General features: G+C 38.4%; 1 protein-coding gene across 13 annotated transcripts in view; it reads left to right on the forward strand.

The window, feature by feature from the left end:
* Dlg2 (discs large MAGUK scaffold protein 2) overlaps positions 1-20,511 on the forward strand; it is a 2,328,307-nt gene that overhangs the window by 1,760,974 nt on the left and 546,822 nt on the right. For all 13 annotated transcript variants that reach the window (XM_008844185.2, XM_029568893.1, XM_008844178.2 and 10 more), the window contains 2 exons: positions 9,412-9,556; positions 11,972-12,110. In XM_008844185.2, coding sequence (XP_008842407.2) covers positions 9,412-9,556; positions 11,972-12,110 — 284 coding nt within the window. The remainder of the gene's footprint in view (positions 1-9,411; positions 9,557-11,971; positions 12,111-20,511) is intronic.

Genomic DNA, 20,511 nt, shown 5'->3' on the forward strand with positions numbered 1-20,511 from the left:
GAGGGCAGTATTTGGGGGGAGGGATTAGGGTGGGATGAGGATAGAAGTAAGGGGTGATCTTAGTAATCACCCATTCAGTTTCACAAATATAATAGCTCTCTTATTGGACACCACCTGATTCATACCATGTATAGTCTACATTCTTTTGGCCAGTGTTATAGTTTGTTTCTCCATTGCTGACCAATACCAACTTGGGGAGGAAAATGTTTATTCAGCTTACATCTCCTGGGTCACAGTTCACCACTGAGGGAGCCTAAGGGGAGGAACTCCAGTTAGGAACCTGGAGGCAGGAGATGGAACACAGGCCATGGAGGAATGCTGCTTACTGGTTTGCTCCCCTGGCCCCTGCTCAACCTGCTTTCTTGTAAAACATAGGCCCACCTGTCCAGGGTTGGCACCACCCACAGTGGGCTGGGCCCTCCCACATCACTCACTAATCAAGAAGATGACCCACAGACATGGCCACAGGCCAGTCCAACAGAGGAAGTTCCCCAATTGAGGCTCCCTCAACCCAGGTGTGTCAAGTTGACACTAAAGCTTTCCAGCATAGCAAGGAAATTCTTCTATCTCAGGATTTAATTCTTAAATGTCATCTTTATTTGGAACATCAGAATCCCACAGAAAAGCAGCCATGCAAAGTGATGTCTTGCCCCTGTTAGGGCCCCTCTGAGAGTGAAGAATTGAACATTTCCCCAAGGCTAGCCATCAGACACTAACCATTGCTGGGTATTTTTTCCCATTACATTGAAATATTTTTCTCCCTTTATTTAGTCCTGTCCCTTAGAAGTAAAAAGGAGAGGATTAACTCTTCTGTGCATGTTTGGGAGTGTTGTACTGCCACATCTCCACTACCTTGTCTTTTAAGATACTTGACACATTTTCCCTCATTTCTGGTGTTATCACACATTCATTTATCCTTTGTAAACAGATTTAACTTTAAACATCTAAGGCGTCCTCACTTCCTTATACCCCACTTTTAAAGACATGGGCAATTTTGTACCATCTGACCTTTGCATGTATTTTGTAAGGGAGAATTATCTTGTCTGTCACCTTTGCAATAAGCGTCTAGTGTCTCAAATGAAGTGTGTGACAGGTCAGGTCACTCTTTTGCTTCCTGCATTATCTAAATACTTGGTGTCATGCTCCTCCATATAATTTTTTTAAATTTCTTTCACCACATGGCACTAGAGCTTTGTGCCTTAACTGAATGGCAGTGACATCAGATTTTTGTGAATTGCAACAATAATTATAACAATAACTTACTGTTGAAGTCTCTGAATATATTACTTCTCGGGCTTGAATTTCTTGGGACAGATGGTCAACACTTGGCAGCATTAAAGGTTTCTGTGTAATTCTTTCATATATTTTCACTCACTGTTTTGTGTTAAGGTGCTGCAAACAGCCAAATATATTATAGACTTGTGATCTTTTTCACTTTTTCTGTATAATAACAGGAACTTTGAGTCCAGGATCATCTGTCTTTTTACAGTGGTAACATTAGTTGTTGGCTGTCAAGCTCTTTTCACATTATAATTTAAGGTTTAAAATCTTACGCTTTTTTTCCCTCTATTACCCCTGTTTGACATTTAAAGAAAAAAATGTCAGTAAGAGAATTTATACCTTTTGTAGAAAATGAATTCATGTCTTCTTTCCTTAAAGGGAAGTAGTAACTGGAGGGAAAGATAATAAAGGTTTTGAAGTCGAGTGGAAAATACCAGACTCAGACATTGAAGAACTGAATTTTTGTCACGGGCAGCCCCACTAATTCTGCTTCATCACCTTAGACATGCAGGTGCACCAATGGTCATTTGGGGGTCTTCTATACCATAGCAGCATATTTATTACTATTAGGTCAATATTTCTCAATATTTTTTAAAATATTAGTCTTGTTCCAAAGGGCTCTAAGGTCAAAATAGGTTGGGAAATTCTGAAACTTAGATGTAACCCTACTGTGAATCCTCAATAAACTTTAGCATATTAAATATCTGTGAAGTCCTCCAGTCAAGAAATACTTAATTCTGATCAACTTTTCAACCTTGATCATAGAATACCTTTCTTAAAGTAATACTTATAAAACATCCACAACTGGAATTCAGTGGAGCATACTCTGGGATGTGCTGTGTGCCAGCAGCTCTTAGTTCTCAGTTAATATGTAATAGTAAAGACATTAAATGAGTTTAGGGAACATGAGTAGAAACAATGCAGGGTCTGAAGGTCTTAAGTTGGTAGACTCTTGGTAGATTTATAAAACTACCTGGCTTTGTTCAAATATCAGCAACAGCATCATACTGAAGACGGTGTAAATATATGGAAATTATCTGAGTGAGAAAGAGGGCATTGAAGGACCCTCACTAGTTAGTTATTCTCGCCTTTGGAAACAGCCATGAACTGTCACCGTGCCACCAACACACTTTTACTGTCAAAAGGCCTGTGCCTACACAACTTCACTCATACCTCATCCTGGCCCTTGAGAGGTAGTTGGAGTACTTGCCACACTGTTCCCATTTTCCAGAAAAGAAAATTGGAGTTCAGAGAATTTCCAGTCTTATGTCACTAGTAAATTGTGAAACCAGATGCAGCCTGTGCTGGATAGCTTTAGTTGTCAACGTGACACACCTGGGTAGAGGGAGTCTCTATTGGGGAACTGCCTCCATTGAGCTGACCTGTGGCCATGTCTGTGGGGCCATTTTCTTGATTGTTGAGTGATGTGGGAGGGCCCAGTCCACTGTGGACAGTGCCACCCTTGGGCAGGTAGTCGTATGTTCTATAGGAAAGGGTGAGCACAGGCCAGGGGAGCAAGCCAGTAAGCAGCATTCTTCCACGACCTGTGCTTCAGCTTCTGCCTCCAGGTTCCTGCCCTGAGTTCCTACGTTGGGCTCCCTCAGTGATGAACTATGACCCAAGAGATGTAAGCAGAATAAACCCAGCCCCACCCCAGGTTGATATTGGTCAGAGTGTTTTGTCACAGCACTTGAAGGCCAACTAGAACACAGCCCTACACAGTGATACCCTGAAGTGCAGTTCCATTCACTAGTTTTTTTTTTTTTTTTTTTTCAATCCCCCTGGTTGTCTCATTTACACACTGGATGATAAACTTTTGAACATTATGAATTCCTAATCCTCAATCAATCCTGAATTTACAAATCAGAACCTCTGAGGTAGGGGACATACTCATTTTTGATTGTGTGATTTTCCAAATGACTCTCATGTAATGAAGCAAAGAACCGGTAAGGCCTGACCTAACCTTGCTTCAGCCCCCGTCCTGCTGCTGCCTTCCTGCGAGTGACTCTGGTGGTGGTTCTCATTCGGCAGATGTACTACTGTCACGGAGCAGCTTCCTGCAGAGCTCTGGAAGGCATTTAGAAGTTCACCCTTCAAAATCTGTCCCCTGCAGTTAAACTTGCTTTTGAAACACCAGAGGAAAAAGCCTGGATAATTATTTCTTGGGCTCCCTTTTAATTTGTCTCAAATGCAATACATTAAATGCAACACAATGCAGTCATATAGATTATATAAAGGCTAAAGCTTTCTCTTGGTTCCTTTTTAATTTATTTTTCATGTACTCAGCATATTAATCCTAATTATATAACTTTCTCTATAAATCTCATATGTCATTTTAAAATTATTATTTTATTACTGTCTTTATTATTAACAGTGCTAAGGATTTGACTCAAGGCTTTGTGTGTGTTAGGTAAGTACTCTGCCACTGACCTCAATAGTGTGGTGTCTCCCAAAGTTCAAGGATTCATCACTATTAGTAGTTTTAGTATCTGCACATGCCCCTCACTGGTTTTCTAGAAATTAACTATTGGTTTATTTGTTTTGTGGTGCTAGGGACTGAACCTAGGGCCCTGTATGCATCCCATCCCCAAAACACAAAAACTTGCATCTTTAAGTGGTATATGTATCTATGTTAGTTTATTACATATGAGAAGAAAATATAAATGTGAAAAATATTACTAGAATATTAAAAGTTTTCTTCTTCTACCCAGGGGTTTGCCCATTTTGGTGACCAGGGCTATGAGAAAACTTCAGTCAATCAAAATGTCACTCTCACATTCTTTCTTTTTATATGGAAGAAAGGGTTAAGAAATGTGTGAATGATTATCATGGAAGAAAATTCACATTACTGGAGCTTTGATTGTACTTTATAAGCTGACCTGACCTGGTACTCACTTTCTGTCCCAGGTTTCCCTCCTTATAGCCTGTGCTTGGCGTAAAGCAAGCATCCAATAAATGTGTGTGGTTGCTTGAATGACCTCCAAGCCTCTTCCTTACCTTCCTGACTAACACAAATGTTAAAAAGAAACTCAGCACAGTTGCCTCACCCTTTCTATAAAGTAGGGAATTTGATCCCTTTAAGCATGGTACAATTATTATTTTATATCTTATTATTTAGCTCAACACTATGTTAAGTGTCAGGTATTAATAATGCTTCATGTAGAAAAATGCAAACATGAATATGATTTTATCATTCCCCTTGAAAAGTTCAAGGTAGGAAGAAGTGTTGCAGATAAGTATTGAGCAACGTAGGGGGTGACAGTTTTCATAGAAAAAAGCTTAATCAGGAGGACCCATTTCTAGCAACAGGATCAGTAGCAGTTCAGTATCTAATGGTGATCATTTGATTTCTGTTTGCACACACCATTTTACTTTTATACAGGGTTTCTGCAGGGTCGTGGTATCAGTTCTGTCTTATAAACACTAATCATCCAGTAAACAGATGAGCATTATCTTCATTTTATACATGAAAGTGAAATTATTAGTAAATGTATTTAGTAACTCAAAAGCATGAAATTAAAAACTGAAATTAGATCTGAGTCTGCTTTCAAAATCACTAGAGAAACATTTAACTTTTGTCACTTTGGTCAACACTATAATTCTTAAATTTATTTAATCATGAATCTTTTCAATAAAGTAATATATATAAAACACAACTAGGTTTAAGCAGGGCCTCCATTTCTAGAAATAGTAAAATGTAGCATTTGACTTGTGTTTCTAATCTTTCTAATCCACTTAAATCAGCTATGCATAAGGTGTTACCTTCTTTGTTTTTCATTCAAAGTTCCATTATTCATGAGATCATGTTATGTGTGACTCATAATTAGGCCTCTTTGTTTGGTTTCTGTTCATCTTCATTTGTTTTCTTACCTTGGTCAAATACTGTTATTTTTAGCCTCAAAATACTAATACATGCTCTAATTATTGAAAACACTATAAACAATAAATACTGATTATCTTGAGATAACTCTCATCAACATATTTTCTATTTACTGATACTTATTATTTTAGCCGTACCTCAACATCATTAAGGCTATATACAACAAACCCACATCTACTATCACTTTAAATGGAGAAAAACTGGAAGCATTCCCATTAAAATCAGGAACCAGACAAGACTGTCCACTATCTCTACTCCTTTTCGATAGAAAGTTTGTAACTCTTGCTAGAGCAGTAAGACAGGACAAAGAAATTAAAGGAGCACTACTTGGAAAAGAAGAGGTCAATTATCCCTATTTATAGATGATATATGTAACAGGTTCCAAACATTCCACCAGAAAACTGTTAGAAATGATCAGTACTTTCAACAAAGTAGCAACATACTTATTTTAGAAGAAATTTGTTAGCAACAGTTTATTTCAATACACTGTAGAGTTTTTTTGTCCTTGGTTTATGCATTTTTATTTTCACATCATTGATATTACTGCCCTGAATTGATCCCCTTCTTAGTTTCACAATCTACTAATCAACCACTGTCTTTTAAAAGTTAATAGTAGAGTGTAAGATTATTTCTCTAGTGTCTCTCAGTTCCACATTTACCTGCACTGTGTCTTAAGCAACTCTTCGTCCCTAATCTCCCATCTTATCCCCCCCACGTGGAGAATCTTGCATGCAGATGAAAGGTTAACTATTCAGTCTGCATTTCATAGAATCCTGCTTATCACCACCTCTTCTGCCTCCCCCCTTTGCTTTATCTCATAGATGTTTGCTGTCACTCATTTGACTTTCCATTAGACCAGCCATGTTCCCTTCTTGCAAGTCCCTTAGCACCTCCTCCTTCAGCTGGTTTGCCACCCTGTGCATGAGTCCCATGCCCTCTTGCCTGATGAGTCATCTTACCACTGGCTTCTGTTTCTTGGCTCCACTCTTCTTTCCTATTGCAAGTCTGAGACCAGGCTGCACATCCATCCCCCTCTGTGGAATACTTCCCAAAGACAGCATTTCATTCAAGTGCACGCCATTTTTTTCCCTGAAACTGGGCCAGTTCCTCAGTGCTCCCCATCATAGTCAAATACTTGATGCAACATTTAAAAATATAATTTAAAAGACAATGAGAAACAATGGCAGGAGCAGCTAGCCAATCAGTAAAATGTCCTTTCTCTCTGAATGCAATCATCTCCAGCTGTGGTCCCTTTCTGTTGAGAGTTCATAGTATAATACACACACATAATTAACCCAAACAAACCCACTTTTGTGAAAAACAATTTTGAATACTTCAGCACAAAAGAGCACTTCTTGGTCCAGATCCCATACTATTCTCATTTTTTTAAAGACCACACAGAAGCCTCATCAGAAGAACCCTGATTAAACTCATCAGTTCACAGATGTTTACAGAAAAATCATCAGCAGGAAAATTTTCACTAAGAAATCCTGTGTCCTAGGGAGAGAGATAACAATAGTAAAAGTGATTAGAAGCAACATTAATTATGAACCTTAATGTTCTAGCACTTTCCACAGGCCAACACATGACTCAAGAACCCTTTGAGGCAGTAACTATTATCATTCCTATTTTACAGATTTCAAAATTGAGGCTCAGAGGTTAAATAGGTTTTCCAAAGTAATGGAACTAGGAAGCACCAAACTCTCAAATCTGAGTGCATGTGAGAGGAAAACACGTACCCTTGTCACGTATGGGGGGGGGCGTCTGAGTATATCTGAGCATGTGTGTGTGTTTATTCCTGTGTGGGCCCCGAGAACACAATCATGACATGGCATGCCTGTGGAGATCAGAGGACAACCCTCAAGTATTGGTCCTTACCTTTCCATTTAAGTCAGATCTCTTTGCTACTGTGTAAACCAGGCTGGCTGGTCCCCTGGAGATTCTCCTGCATCTGCCTGTGTCCTGCCTATAGAAACATGCTGGGATTACAGATGCTTGCACTCTGTCCAGTTTTTGCATGGATTCTGGAGCTCCTAACTCAGGTTATCAGCCTTGCTGGCAAGCACTTTCACCCACTGAGTCATGTCCCCAGCCCCAAAATCATGTGGTCTTAATCACCTGATATGCTACCTGCTCCATAACTAAAATCTATGTCAGTTTCCATTCTTCAGTCACCAAATAAAAGCCAACCAAACTACCACCATCATTCCAACCAATAGCCACTCTTTTGTACTTATTGTCTTAAATTCTGCATCCTCATCTAATTATTTTCTTGGTTGTATGGTAGTCTGTCTTTAAAATTCACTTCCCACCATAAAAGTGGCAAAAGATAGAATTTAATAAGCTCTGACCACATTACTCTTTCACTGATAATCTAATGGGCTGTGTGATTTCTCTACCCTGGGGAGAGAGACAATGAGTCTTGTCAGAAGCAGAGCTCTGGTGCCACTTGTAATCTGATCCAGTTAGTGGATGGCCTTCAGGATCTTCTTCAGTTGCCTTGTCATCTTTGTAACACCAAATTCTGTTTCTCTTTTGTTTTCTCATTATAGATGTTTCTGGGTCATTGATGACAACATTCTGGGCTACCTTTTGGGGGCAATCAGTTTTTTAGAGAAAACATCACTTCTATGCACATTGTACACTGTTGTTCATGATCCTCATGTTCTTATTTACAAGTGGGACTGCCTGAAAATGAGTGCACCATCAAATGTATAGGAAAGTTTTGAAAGGATGGGGAGATTAAGCTGCTTTCCATGGTTCTGACGTGTTTTTGACTCGGGCCGTGTGTTAGGACAATACAATGTATAGTCACCACCGGGTCAGGCAAGAAGTGCAATGATTACTTGGGGTTTTCTGATGCTTGACGATGTGTATGTCAAAGAGAAACATAAAATGGCAGGTACTGGAAGGGGGCTGGCATGAAATTACCCTTCAGAAAATAAATATATATATGTGTATATATATATAGAGAGAGAGAGAGATTTTTTTATGACACAGGAGCCACGGTCAGACCTTGAGATAGGAGAAAATAAGAGGGAACAACACGTCATACCAGAGGCAGTGTGAGGTCGTGAGATGGCAGAGCATGGTAGATGTTAATAAACACCGAGAGTTCAAAGTGAAGGAATGGGAGAGAAGGCAGGCACAGGCAGCATAGCAGGGGGACCTGAAAAGGAAGAGAGAGAAGAGCAAGGCTCCAAGAGCCTTCTAGCCAGAGGGAACACTTGAGCGCTCTTACTTTTATAACTTTCCCCAGTTAGTGAGGAACCTGGTCATAACTCAAAGATAGTTTCACAGCATACATTATAGTTGTTTGTTCAGAGCGGCAGAGTGGTTTGGAAGCACATTTGTTTACAAATTTCTATTATATCCATGGGAGTTAGGGACCAGAACAACACGGCAGGCATGGCCCAACTTTTCTAACCTGTATATGCATCTGGTCTTAAAGCTGCAAGCCCATGATCTCACCATATGTTGCTTTCATGTCACCTTGGAAGGAGACCCTGTTCTCCAAAAGAGAGAGAAGAGCTTGTAGAAGCCCTGGACAGAAGCACTGAGAACAGTCTTGTTGCTTTCCTTCAGCAGACCTATGACCCAGCTGCTGTCTTTGACCTTTGTATCCTACATGACCACTTTGTTCTAAGTGAAGCACTTTTTAATAGTCAGGTTTTCTCATCTGTGAGATGGACCTAATTATTAGTGTTATAATTAGTATAGTATTATGTGACAGGAATGTTTAGCTGCTGGCTCTATTATTTTCATTATTTATCTGTAATTAAAGGCTTCAGTCATCACCTGTGTTCCCCATACCTGTGTATCTTTTGCATTCACTCTCCCTGCCCCAAGTTATTCATTCCACAAATTTGGCCTTGTTAGAATGTGGGCTTGTTTAGAGCAGAGACCTCATTTAGTGATGGTATGCAAGTAAAATGGCTTATGTTTCAAGGGGCATTTTCAAAACAGGTGTCAAAAATTGTATTAACATTATTACAGTTTGGTCTAGTAATTCTGTGTATAGGAGTTACCCCAAATAAATCATCCAAGTTGTAGTGTTAATGGCTATACCTTGCATGCTTTGGTTAATGCTTACACTGTATCTTCTGCTGAGGAATGCTATAAATAACAAACTAATCATTCACATTTAACCTTTAAATAAGCTCATAGTTTCAGATATCATTCTTGCTGGCTGGGCATTTCTCTTTAACTTCGTATGCTTAACTATAATACTGATTTTGTTTCCCTTTCAGGTAAACAACTATAGTTTAGAAGAAGTAACACATGAAGAGGCTGTAGCAATATTGAAGAATACATCAGATGTCGTATATCTAAAAGTTGGCAAACCCACCACCATTTATATGACTGATCCCTATGGTCCACCTGATATTACTCACTGTAAGTACTGCACTCTGTGTCATCTCTGAATAGCTTGCTGGCTGTGTAAACTAGAATTCCACAAAGCCATTTTCAGAGACTTCTGCTTATAGTTTCATTCTTGTCTAGCTCCTGGAAATATTTCAAAGAAGTATTCTATATGTCATTTCCATGTTGCTCTCCAGGATCTTAGCTAGTTTTTGGAAGTGTGACACCTGTATGAGTCTGCAGGTCCACCTTTATGGAAATCCTGGTGGTATATAACAGTGTGGTTACAATAGCACAGGTCTAACATATTACCAAAGATTATTTCTTATTCCCATAGAGCATAAGTGCTCTCAAGCCTTTATACTCCCTTGTATTAATTCAGATCTCTAGAGCAGTAGAGTAGTAAATAGATGCAGTCAAAGGAAACCATAGATAGTTCTACACTTCCTCCCAAAGAAGGGGCTTGTTCCCTTGAATGATGAAATTATCATCTTCGGTCATCATCATAACATTTATCTTTAGTTTGTTTTATTGCATGGAATCAAGAAAATGAACAGTCATTATGACTGTAGAGGTGGGTGGGGCAGGGGTTCTAGGGCTACAATTAACATGAATCACTATCCTGGGAATCTCATAAAATCCGCTGCTAATTAGGTCTTGTGTCTTCTCTTCTGTCTTCGGGAACTAAATTTAGAAATAATTGTCTTTTTATGTAAATGTAATGGATATTTTTGTTGACAGAAGTAAGCTTGTTAGATTTGAAACTTTGATAGTTCAGTTGTGAATCTGTGCATTCAGAATGCCCTCAGGACCCCCTACTAATTAGTACTATGGTCTGAAGAAAGTTGTTGAATCTTTCTTAGATTTAGATATTTCTCTTGAGAAAAATTTAAGAGCTGGATAACCTTAGCTGAGGGTTCATTGCCTTAGCTGTTACATTATTAATAAAGCATCTGAAATGTCATGCCCTCAAGTATATCTTTTTTAAGAAGGCAGTAAGCTGAGATTAGCCTTACCTTAGGATAAGAAAGAGTTTCAAATTTCAGAGCCCTTAGAACTGGATGAATTTAAAGGAGTCAGCCTGAAGAGTCTATGAGCCATTCAAAAAGGACACATGGAAGCAATGTCAGAGAAGAAAAAGGAAGGACACAAAACTTCCTAATCAATTAAAGGGATACATATTGAGTGCAAAAGCAAACAGTCATGTCCTTCAAGGAGTATGGTTGGAGAGTAAGCAGACTAGACTGGTTAACAATTTGGCAGAATAAGAGGCAGTGTATAATGTCAGAGAAGTAAAAGTAAATATCCTTTAGAGACTGAAAGGAGGGATATTTCTAATCTGTCTTTGAAATATCAGAGGAATCATCATGCAGAACTAGCATTTGAATTATGTCACAGGAAATGCTGAGATTTTCTGTAGCTGAGGCAGGAAAAGAAAAATTATAATTACTCGGGCAGTGCAGCAAAGGTACAGATACCAGAAAGCAGGGTTTTTTTAATCTTTTAATTTTATTTCTATTTTACCTGTGTGTTTTGCCTGCATGTAAGTGTACCCATGGGTGCTATGCTGGCAGACAACAGAAGGTGTTGGATCCCCTGGAGCTGAAGTTATGGACAGTTGTTAGCCACCATGTGGGTGCTGCAAACTGAACCTTGGTTCCCTGGAAGAGCAACCAGTGCTCTTAACTTCTGAGCCATCTCTCCAGTCCCAGAAAGCACAGGTTTTGTTGGAGGATGACAGTACGTATAAGAGATGTTGAAATAGGTCAATTCTATGAGATTCATAAAGGAGAGAATTTGTGTTCTATTCCCAAGAACAGTGGCGGTGGAGAATATTTGAGCAACAGAACATGATCAGAGCTGGATTTCCAGGGCACATCTGAATATACCAAGTAGCTCTGAGGAGAGAATGGGGCAATAGGAGCCCCAGCCGAGAGATGTCAATAAAAGAGGAATTGGGGAACAAAAATAGAAAAAGAGATGCCTGTGACTGTGGCCATTCTGCGATGAAAGTACAGCATATTTAGGGAGAAAGCCTTGTATGACAATTTATTCCTTACAAGCCTTTTAACTTTTGATGGTTGATATTAATTATGTGAAGTAAATGTGAACCCTACAATTAGAAGCTAACATTTTTATTTCAATAGGAAATTAATCATCGTTCTGAAATCATGTGTTGAGTCTCTCTTCCAGTTCTTCTTATCACCTAATTATGCTAACTAGGGTTACAAATATAACTGTTATTGATCTTTCTCATTCTAAAGGTCACCATGTGCTTGTATATGTGAAATGCAAACAGCAATTCACTCCACTTAGGAAACAAAAAAATCTTTGGCATGTAGCAAAGCCTTTGTATTTTTATCATATCCTCTGAAGTATGATATGGCACTTTGAATCACCCACTTAACAGGTTTGATTCCATTTCTTTTTTTCTCCCCAATTCCTTAGCTTATTCTCCACCAATGGAAAATCATCTACTCTCTGGCAACAATGGCACTTTAGAATACAAAACTTCCCTGCCGCCCATCTCTCCAGGAAGGTACTCACCAATTCCAAAGCACATGCTGGTTGAAGATGACTACACCAGGTCAGATATGCTCACTGATTAATTGGGCTTATTCTCATTCTCAGGAAAAGTCACATTTGCCTAACATGTCAGCTATTACTTTGGGGATAAACTATAGCTACTGAGTGCTATTCAAACTCAGCACAGTCTGACTTCAACAGAACTCTGTACATATTTGAATATGTGTGATAATGTGTCCTATTAGAAAATCATGAATTCCAGGGCTGTGGAGATGGCTCAGTGACTAAGAGCATGAAATGAAATGGGTTCGGTTCCCAGCACCCACGTCACAGCTCACAGCCATCTGTAACTCCAGTTCCAGGGGATTTAATTACCTCTTCTGTCCTCTGTGTGAATTGCATGCATGGGTGCACTTACATGTAGGCAATCACGTAAAATAAAAATAAATCTTAAAAAAAATAAAGAAAATCGCAAATCCTTGAGGAGAAACAGTAATATGCATTTATCCATCACTCTGGTTTGTTACAATTTTTCACATTTGATCCTATTTAACTTTTGCAACTATCCTATAGTATTGATTTCATTACTTGATGAAAAAGATAGTGCCAAGATTCAAAAGGGTGAATATAATTGTGTGCCAGTATTACCCATCTGGTCAGTTGAGGTCAGAGAATTTGTGTCCCCAAATGTCTTTCAGAGTGGCTCCATCCACTGAAGCCTGGTTAACCTACTAAGAGTCACATTCTTGAAAAAGACAGACTCTCCCTCCCAGCAACCATTGGTTGCCAATAGTTCCTTAAGCATAGTTTGGATTTCTTATCCACTTCCTATGCTGGGATTTTGTCTGGCCTGAGCTTATATGGGACTTATGCATGCTGTCACCATTACTGTGAGTTCATTTGAGTAATTCACCAGCTGTCTAGAAAATTCTGTTTCCTTGTGGTCATCTACCATCCCTGGTCTTGCAATCTTTCTGCCCTCTCTTCTGCAGTGACCCCTGAGCCTTGGGATGCAAAAGTTTGATATAATGCCATATTCAGGGATAAGTGCTTTGAAGCCTCTTGTTCTCTGAACATTGGCCAGTTGAAACACATACTAATTTATACTTAGATGCGGGTGCAGGTTGATACTGACTTTTCAAAACAAGTTCATAGTTCAAACATTGTTCTGCAATTTGTTTTTTCCTTGGCTATTTTTGTGGCCAAAAATGAGATTAAATATAGATATGTGTTTTATTTCTATATATTTGTGTGTATAACAAATAGAGATGGATTGTTTGGGATTTATATCTTGTCTAATTGAAAGTATTTGTCAGCCTTTGAAAACAGAGCATACTTCATGCTGAGATGTGCTCATTCTTCTGGCTTTTCCATTCTTCAGGATATCTTTTTAAATGATTAAGCATTTTCCATTTATTTTGTAATATCAGGTTTGCTGAAGTAGTTTTATATTTTTAGCAAAGGAATGAAATGTTTGGAAGCTGAACATGTGAATAAATGGTAAAAGCCAAATACAGATTTCCTCCCATGCTGAGATGTCTGATCTCTGTGTTCTTAATTAAAATGAGAACTGCAGCAAAGATAAGCCTCACGTTTCAAGGAAGAATTTTGTAAACATAGGCACCTTCAAGCACCAGACCAATGGTCTATTTGCTATCACCCTATCACTAATATTGAACCTGCTCTTAATCTGAAAATACCATTTTATCTCACTAGGACCCATAATAAATTAACATTATTAGTCTTTATAGTCTAGGGCCTTTGCTAAGTGTTTAACATACATTATTCACTTAATCCTTCTAAAAACCAAGGGAAGCATTTTCATCACTATTTAGAGATATGGAAATTAAAGTTAAACCAAAGAAGTTAAGAAAATTACTTATGATTACATAGGGTTTTTTTTTTTTTTTCTTTTGAGACAGGGTCTCACTTTGTAGCCCTGGGTGGCCTGGAATTCACTATGTAGACCAGGCTTGCCTTGAAGTCACAGAGACTCACCTTCCTCTGCCTCCTTTGTGCTGAGATTAAAGACCTGCACCACTACTCCTAGTGTTACATAGCTTTTAAATAGAAAGGCTTAGTCTTTGTCACTTTTTAAATCCTCACTACAAAGAAGCATTTAAATTTTCTCTTTAGTCCAAAATGAAAAGCAACTTGTATAAAACTCTTCTCATCAGACAAATATGTGAATGGAAAGGGATCTGAGAATTCTGATGGGCTATACAGAAAACTAGCCCAGGGTGGAGACCTACCTCTATCACTGTGGTCCTGTGTAAATCATTTAACCTCTGCAAGCTTCACTTTCCTCATCTGTGCAAGGGAATAGCAATTGAATCTCTCTCTCTCTCTCTCTCTCTCTCTCTCTCTCTCTCTCTCTCTGTGTGTGTGTGTGTGTGTGTGCACACACGCACGTGAGTGTAGATGTACAGAAGTTCTTGGAAGAGTGCTGGACCCCCTGGAGCTGGAGTTACAGCTCTCTCTCTCTCTCTCTCTCTCTCTCTCTCTCTCTCTCTCTCTCTCTCTCTGTTGTAGCCACAGAATTATGTAGTAAGTGTACAGTGTGTGGCATATATTAAGTACATGATGAGTATTGTCTGTGTACAGTGTCTTTACTTAGTGTAACTCCTAATCCACTTGAGATGTCACATGGAATGTTCTTATAGATAATCTCCTGCAACACAGTTAATCTCTTTCTATAGTAAATAGGCCTATTTATCATATCCTGCACCTGGCCCCTTTTCTGTTTTTATGCAGGATAGTCTTACTAATAATGACATAAAGCCTTCTAAATGGCTGGGGCCCAGCAAACTAGTGAAGTAAACTCCATTAGTTCATACCCATATACACTTCCCCTCACATCTGTCAGTCCTGATGTGTTCTGTCCCATGTTCCCATGCCTTAGGTGTTACTATGGACAGAGAATTGCTCAGAGGTAGATCCAATACTCCATTTATTACATTAATCAAATATTCCTGCTCGACAGTGAGTGTATGCATCTAAAAAGTATTAAACTGAAGCAAAAATATGTGTAAACCAATACCTATTTCCCCACTCTTCTATGAGATTTTCCGTAAAGTTGAGTTTATTATTTCGTCATCTTGAGATTTTTTTTTATTCTGACATTAAATTTTCCTTTCTTTTGTAAAAGAATTATTATAACTAATAACAATTATCATGTCCTTGTCTAGAAAACAAAATATTACAACTTTTTTTCAAGCCTTTTTTCTAATAGCAAGATCTTTTGGATTGACTTTTAAAGCCCAGAAGTAAGAGTATCATTGCTCTCAGGAACCTCTCTCAGAGTGCCCCAAGACCATCACAGGCAGCTAGGAAGCATTTCTAAGTGAGTTTGAGGTTTACATAGATGATGCATAGGAACAACCACGGCATCAAATGAAGCTTTTAAAGAGGAAATGGTTCTTGATTTTGAACTTGGGAATGTATAGGTATTAGTCAGAATCAAGAATTCAGAAAGAGTATTTGTAGTAGAGAGATAGCTTGTAAAGACTTGTAGAAGAATATGAAATTAAAAAAATATAATCAAATATTAGAGTTTGAAATGTGAGTCATAACATAGTTATACTTCCGTTTAAATTATCTTTATACCTCCATGTTTTTCACAGGGAACTATCTGTAAGACTTAAAATATATAAAGTCGTAACAAGAAAAAATTCACTACTGTGAACCATTAACACTAAGGGCTTTAATATCCTTTTAATCCTTTGTCCTGTGCTGTCTGTGATATTCTTGATTTTTAAAAATAACAAAAATGCTCAAAGAATTAAGAGAATTAAAGAGGTTAAGAAATTGCCTGATGTCATACAGCAAACAGCAAAATTAAAGAATTCTAATCATGTGTCTTTAAAGGTTTCATCTTCACACCCTATTCCTCATCTCACAGAGCCCTATTTTATGGAGAAATGCGTTATAAGAATAACTAGACTTGCAGTCCTGGCCTGCCACTTATGACCTACATGACTGAACAAGTCACTTAATCACTATAAGTCTTGATTTCCTCGGCTGTAGATTTGGGGTAAGGGATCATGTAATTTTTTCAAGGAATTACAAGGTTTTAATATAATAATAAAGTATGAATATTACTTGTCATTTTTAGAAGACTTTATATGAGTTTATAAACTACCTTAGCATCATATATTATGTTTGAAGTTGTCTTTATTTTTTCTAAAATAATAAATCAAGGAATGAATCTCTAATGATGAGATCTTAGCAAGCAGGAAAACATTTCTGTGAGATGAGAACTCTTCAACAACCTATTAAATCACATCAAGCTGGAAACATTTTAATATATGCCTCATATCCTATTCAGTCTATTGTAAGAAGTATTGATCTATTCCTCTGGTTTATATTCATTTTGTTATGGATATATAGTAAGAATTGTTAAGCAGTTTTGTAATGCTACCATGACTTAGCTTATCTATTTCTTATGACATTTAGAAATGTTTTCCCATCAATTTAAGAAAGGAAGTAAAACAACACTGGTCTCGTATAAAATTCTCTTAATAAAGTGCCTAAGGAGTCCCTTATAGGGTAATATTCATTATGATTACAATATATGGTTTTCAGCTGGGTATGGTGGCTCACCCTTATAATCCTAGTACTTGGGAGACTAAGGCAAAAGATTGCTATGCGTTTGAGTGCAGACTGGGTCACATAGTAAGCTCTGGGCTTACTGTGATAAAATAATTCAGATTTTTTGAAATCAGTGGTGCCTACGTAGTTTTGGGCTCTGAGTTATAAAGTGCTAGAGTAGGAAGAGCCGTAAATAAATGTAGCGTAATCTGCCATTTGATGGTCCCATACTTTTAAATATTAGAATCAGATTTAAAAATGATATTTTTGAATATTCAATACATTATTCTTTCTGTTTCTCTAAACTGCTACTCACTATTGTGGGGGTGAGGGATCTGGAAGAAGAGATCAACAGTTTTAAAACGCTATAATCCATCAAGTATGTCCTTTGAATGGTGCCCTTTATATGTTACCTTCATCCGTGTGTGCCTCCTGTTGGCAGTCAGTACTTCCCGTGTACTCAGCACAAGTGTGAAGCACACATCTTCTCCAGCTGACTAAATAGTGAGGCTAGTCAAATCAATCAGTATACTAAAATGAAGGGGGAAATGGGGTGCAAGTGAAGGTCTCTCATAATATGGTTACTTAATTTACTGAGTATGATTGTAATTGATGTTGTTACAAAAACCAGGGAGCTAAAACATAGCTAATGCTAAAAACAAAGTTCACCTAAAGTTAAACTTATCATATCCAGGCACCTTTTTTACTATCTTTACATGGTAAACTCTAAAATACTTTCATTGATCAAGAAGCATAAACTAAAGTCTCCAGAAAAATTCCTCATGTGCAGAAACTGTTCTAAGAACAGTTCCAAATTGTGTCTCTAATGTTCACCTAGTTGACATGTTATTTTCTAAGGAGATACCATCCCATTAGTCCAGAGTCCACCTCCACTCCATTTGCCCCCAACTTATAGACTACTAGCTTACTAGACATACATCTGACAAATACACAAGTTGGCCATCCTCTTTCATTGATTCATTAATTTACTCATTCGGTGAATATTCAGTTTCTAAAATGTATGAGGCATAGTTGTTACCAAAAAAAAATAAAATAAAATCACAATGATGAGCAAGCAAGATAAGATTCCTGCCTTTATGGAATTTACTTTTTAGTATATTACATAAGATAAATAGGATTAAGTCAGAGGCAGTTATATTAGAGAAAATAAAATGTTTCATGTGAAATACAGTGACTGGGGAAGTAAAAATATAAGGTAGGAGACCTGGGAATATCCCCCTCTGTGGAGAGCAGAGGGTGTGTATGAGCTTAGACCCTAAGAAAAGGGAGAAATAGTGGTGTAAAGGTCAAAGAAAGAACATTACAATAAAAGGGGATAGCGAGGCCAAAGTCACTGAGTCAGGAATGGCTATGGTGTGTGTGGAGAACACATGGGAGCACTACGTGGCTAATGGGAACATGTAGAAAATAAGGCTAGAGAAGGAGTTTGAGACAGATGATGTAGGACTTCAGAGGTATGAAGAAGTACAGCTTTAATCTTAAATGCATTAAGAATCTGAGAGAAACAAGTTCATTTCCAAGACATAAGGGGACATGGGTGAAAACATAGGAGAGAAAAATGATCTAGCCTCTACTTCTGACTCAAAAAGTTAAACACCAATGAAAAGAAGTTCAAACAGTTATAGTGGCAAATGCTTCATTGTTCCTGAAATGTCAAGTCGATGAGAAATGTAAAGATGGTCCGCAGTAAAGCTGTCTAAAGCATGCTTGCTCCTCATGTGGCACATGAGGTTCAAAATTCAGCTCACGCCCCTCTTTTCTGCTCTCTCCTGGCTGCACCCCACCCCATACTTTCCAAATGTTATAGGCTCTTCCCTCATCTCTTCAGGGTCCATCTACTTCCCAAAGCAGTCATTCAGAAAAGATCATTCACTTTTCCATGTTGGCACTCTTTGGTGGATTCTGTTTTGTTGTTTGTTTGTTTGTTTGTTTTTGAGACAGGGTCTCACTATGTAGACCAGGCTGGCCTTGAACTCACAGAAATCTGCCTGTGTTTGCCTCCTCAGGGATGGTATTAAGGGAATGTGCCACCATACCATGCTTTCAGTAGATCACAAGAGCCAGAGATGGTGGATGGCCACAAGGAAACAGTCTTCCAGACAGGTGGTCGGTTATTCATATGAACTCCAGCAATAGTGACAGCAAACACAAGTCCTATGCAAGTGCAAACCAGGCAAAATCCCAGTATAGACATGGGGAAGTGGGTAAGAAATCCCAACCCAACCTAAGGAACTGTTGGCAATTGATGGAAGGGGGAAAGATTGTCCTACAAGAGTGGGTTTCTTGGTGGGACCAGTATGTGGACCCATATTGAAGGACATTTGGGGACACAGATCAGACTCTATAGGCCATATTGTATATGAAAGTTCATTAAATTGGGTGGAAGACATTAGGAAGAGGTGCGGCTAGGGGAGGGGATCAAATACCATCAAACTATAATGTTAAAATGGCAAAAATTCAATAAAAATACTTAGATTACCAACTAAATTATTTTTGACCAAATTCTTTTTTAATTATTTATTTAATAACCACATACTTAGAAGAAGCATTTCATTTCAACAGCATTGACATATTCAATAACAATTTCCTGAGCTAGGGTACATCTCTTTCAAAATTGGCTGTACGTTTTTAGGTTTACAGATGAATTATTACACTTGTACAATATTTTACTCATTATAAACTCTATAAGACATAAAATTAAATGAGGTTTTAACGTTTAAAAAAGATCTCCACTTCGTTGTTAAAATACACAGTTTCATACAGAAAAATTCATTTTAAGGCAATTGACATTGAGACGTTTTCACATGCATTTCTAATCTCTATATAAATGACTATTGCTGGTCGTAGTCGCCCACCTTCTGAGCTCCTCGGCATCTGAGCATGTATACAAACTCATCAGGTAGACAGCCTTCCTCTCCCACTAGAGCCTCCATACTCTGCCATCGCTGCCACTGCCCACTGTGCTGTCAGCATCCCGATCAATTCCCCCCCAAATTTTTAATAACTACTTGATTAGAAGAAGAAAATTCTTAAAGTGAAGTTGGCACATCAAAATATTTTTCCAGAATACTCATACTTCCTATAAAATACCACAAACTCCAAGGAACATATGCATTCCAAGTTTGAGAGACACAAACTTCCCACCTTTTAGTTTACTTTCTATTGCTGTGATAAAAACACTGACCAAAACCAACTTGAGGAGGAAAGGGTTTATTTGGCTTACAAGCACAGTCCATCCTCAAGGGAATCCAAGGCAGGAACTCAAGGCAGGATCCAGAGCACAGACCATGGAGGAATGCTGCTTACTGGTTTGCTCCCCTGACCCATGCTCAACCTGCTTTCTTATACAACACAGGACCACATGCCCAGGGGTGGCACCACCCACAGTGGGCTGGGTCCTCTGCACATCACTCAGCAATCAAGAAAATGCTCCACAGACATGGCCACAGGCCAGTTCAATGAAAGCAGTTCCCCAATTGAGGCTCCCCCTACCCAGGTGTGTCAAGTTGGTAACTAAAACTATCCAGCATACCAGTTATTGTATTTTGCTGAAAAAGTATCTTAACAATTGCTCAAAGTTAGTTACTATCAAAAGTACTTTCTGTCATAATATAAGTATGCTCTAGCTTTTTTTTTCTTTATATCTTACATTTGCTGATTTAAAGGCATTTTGGAGTGAATTGGAATTCCATTCTTCATGCACAATAAAGAAATCATTTTCTATATGCTTTTTAAACAAAATATGTGGGAAAGAGCTAGAAGTGATCTGCACAGGTAACTGACCCTTTAAGAGCAGCAGGGCAGTGATTAGGTGCATAGGTCCAGAGCCACTTGCTCAGACCGGACTCCTG

The sequence above is a fragment of the Nannospalax galili genome, unplaced genomic scaffold (assembly GCF_000622305.1).
Source record: "Nannospalax galili isolate Female #2095 unplaced genomic scaffold, S.galili_v1.0 scaffold278, whole genome shotgun sequence".
NCBI lineage: Eukaryota > Metazoa > Chordata > Mammalia > Rodentia > Spalacidae > Nannospalax > Nannospalax galili.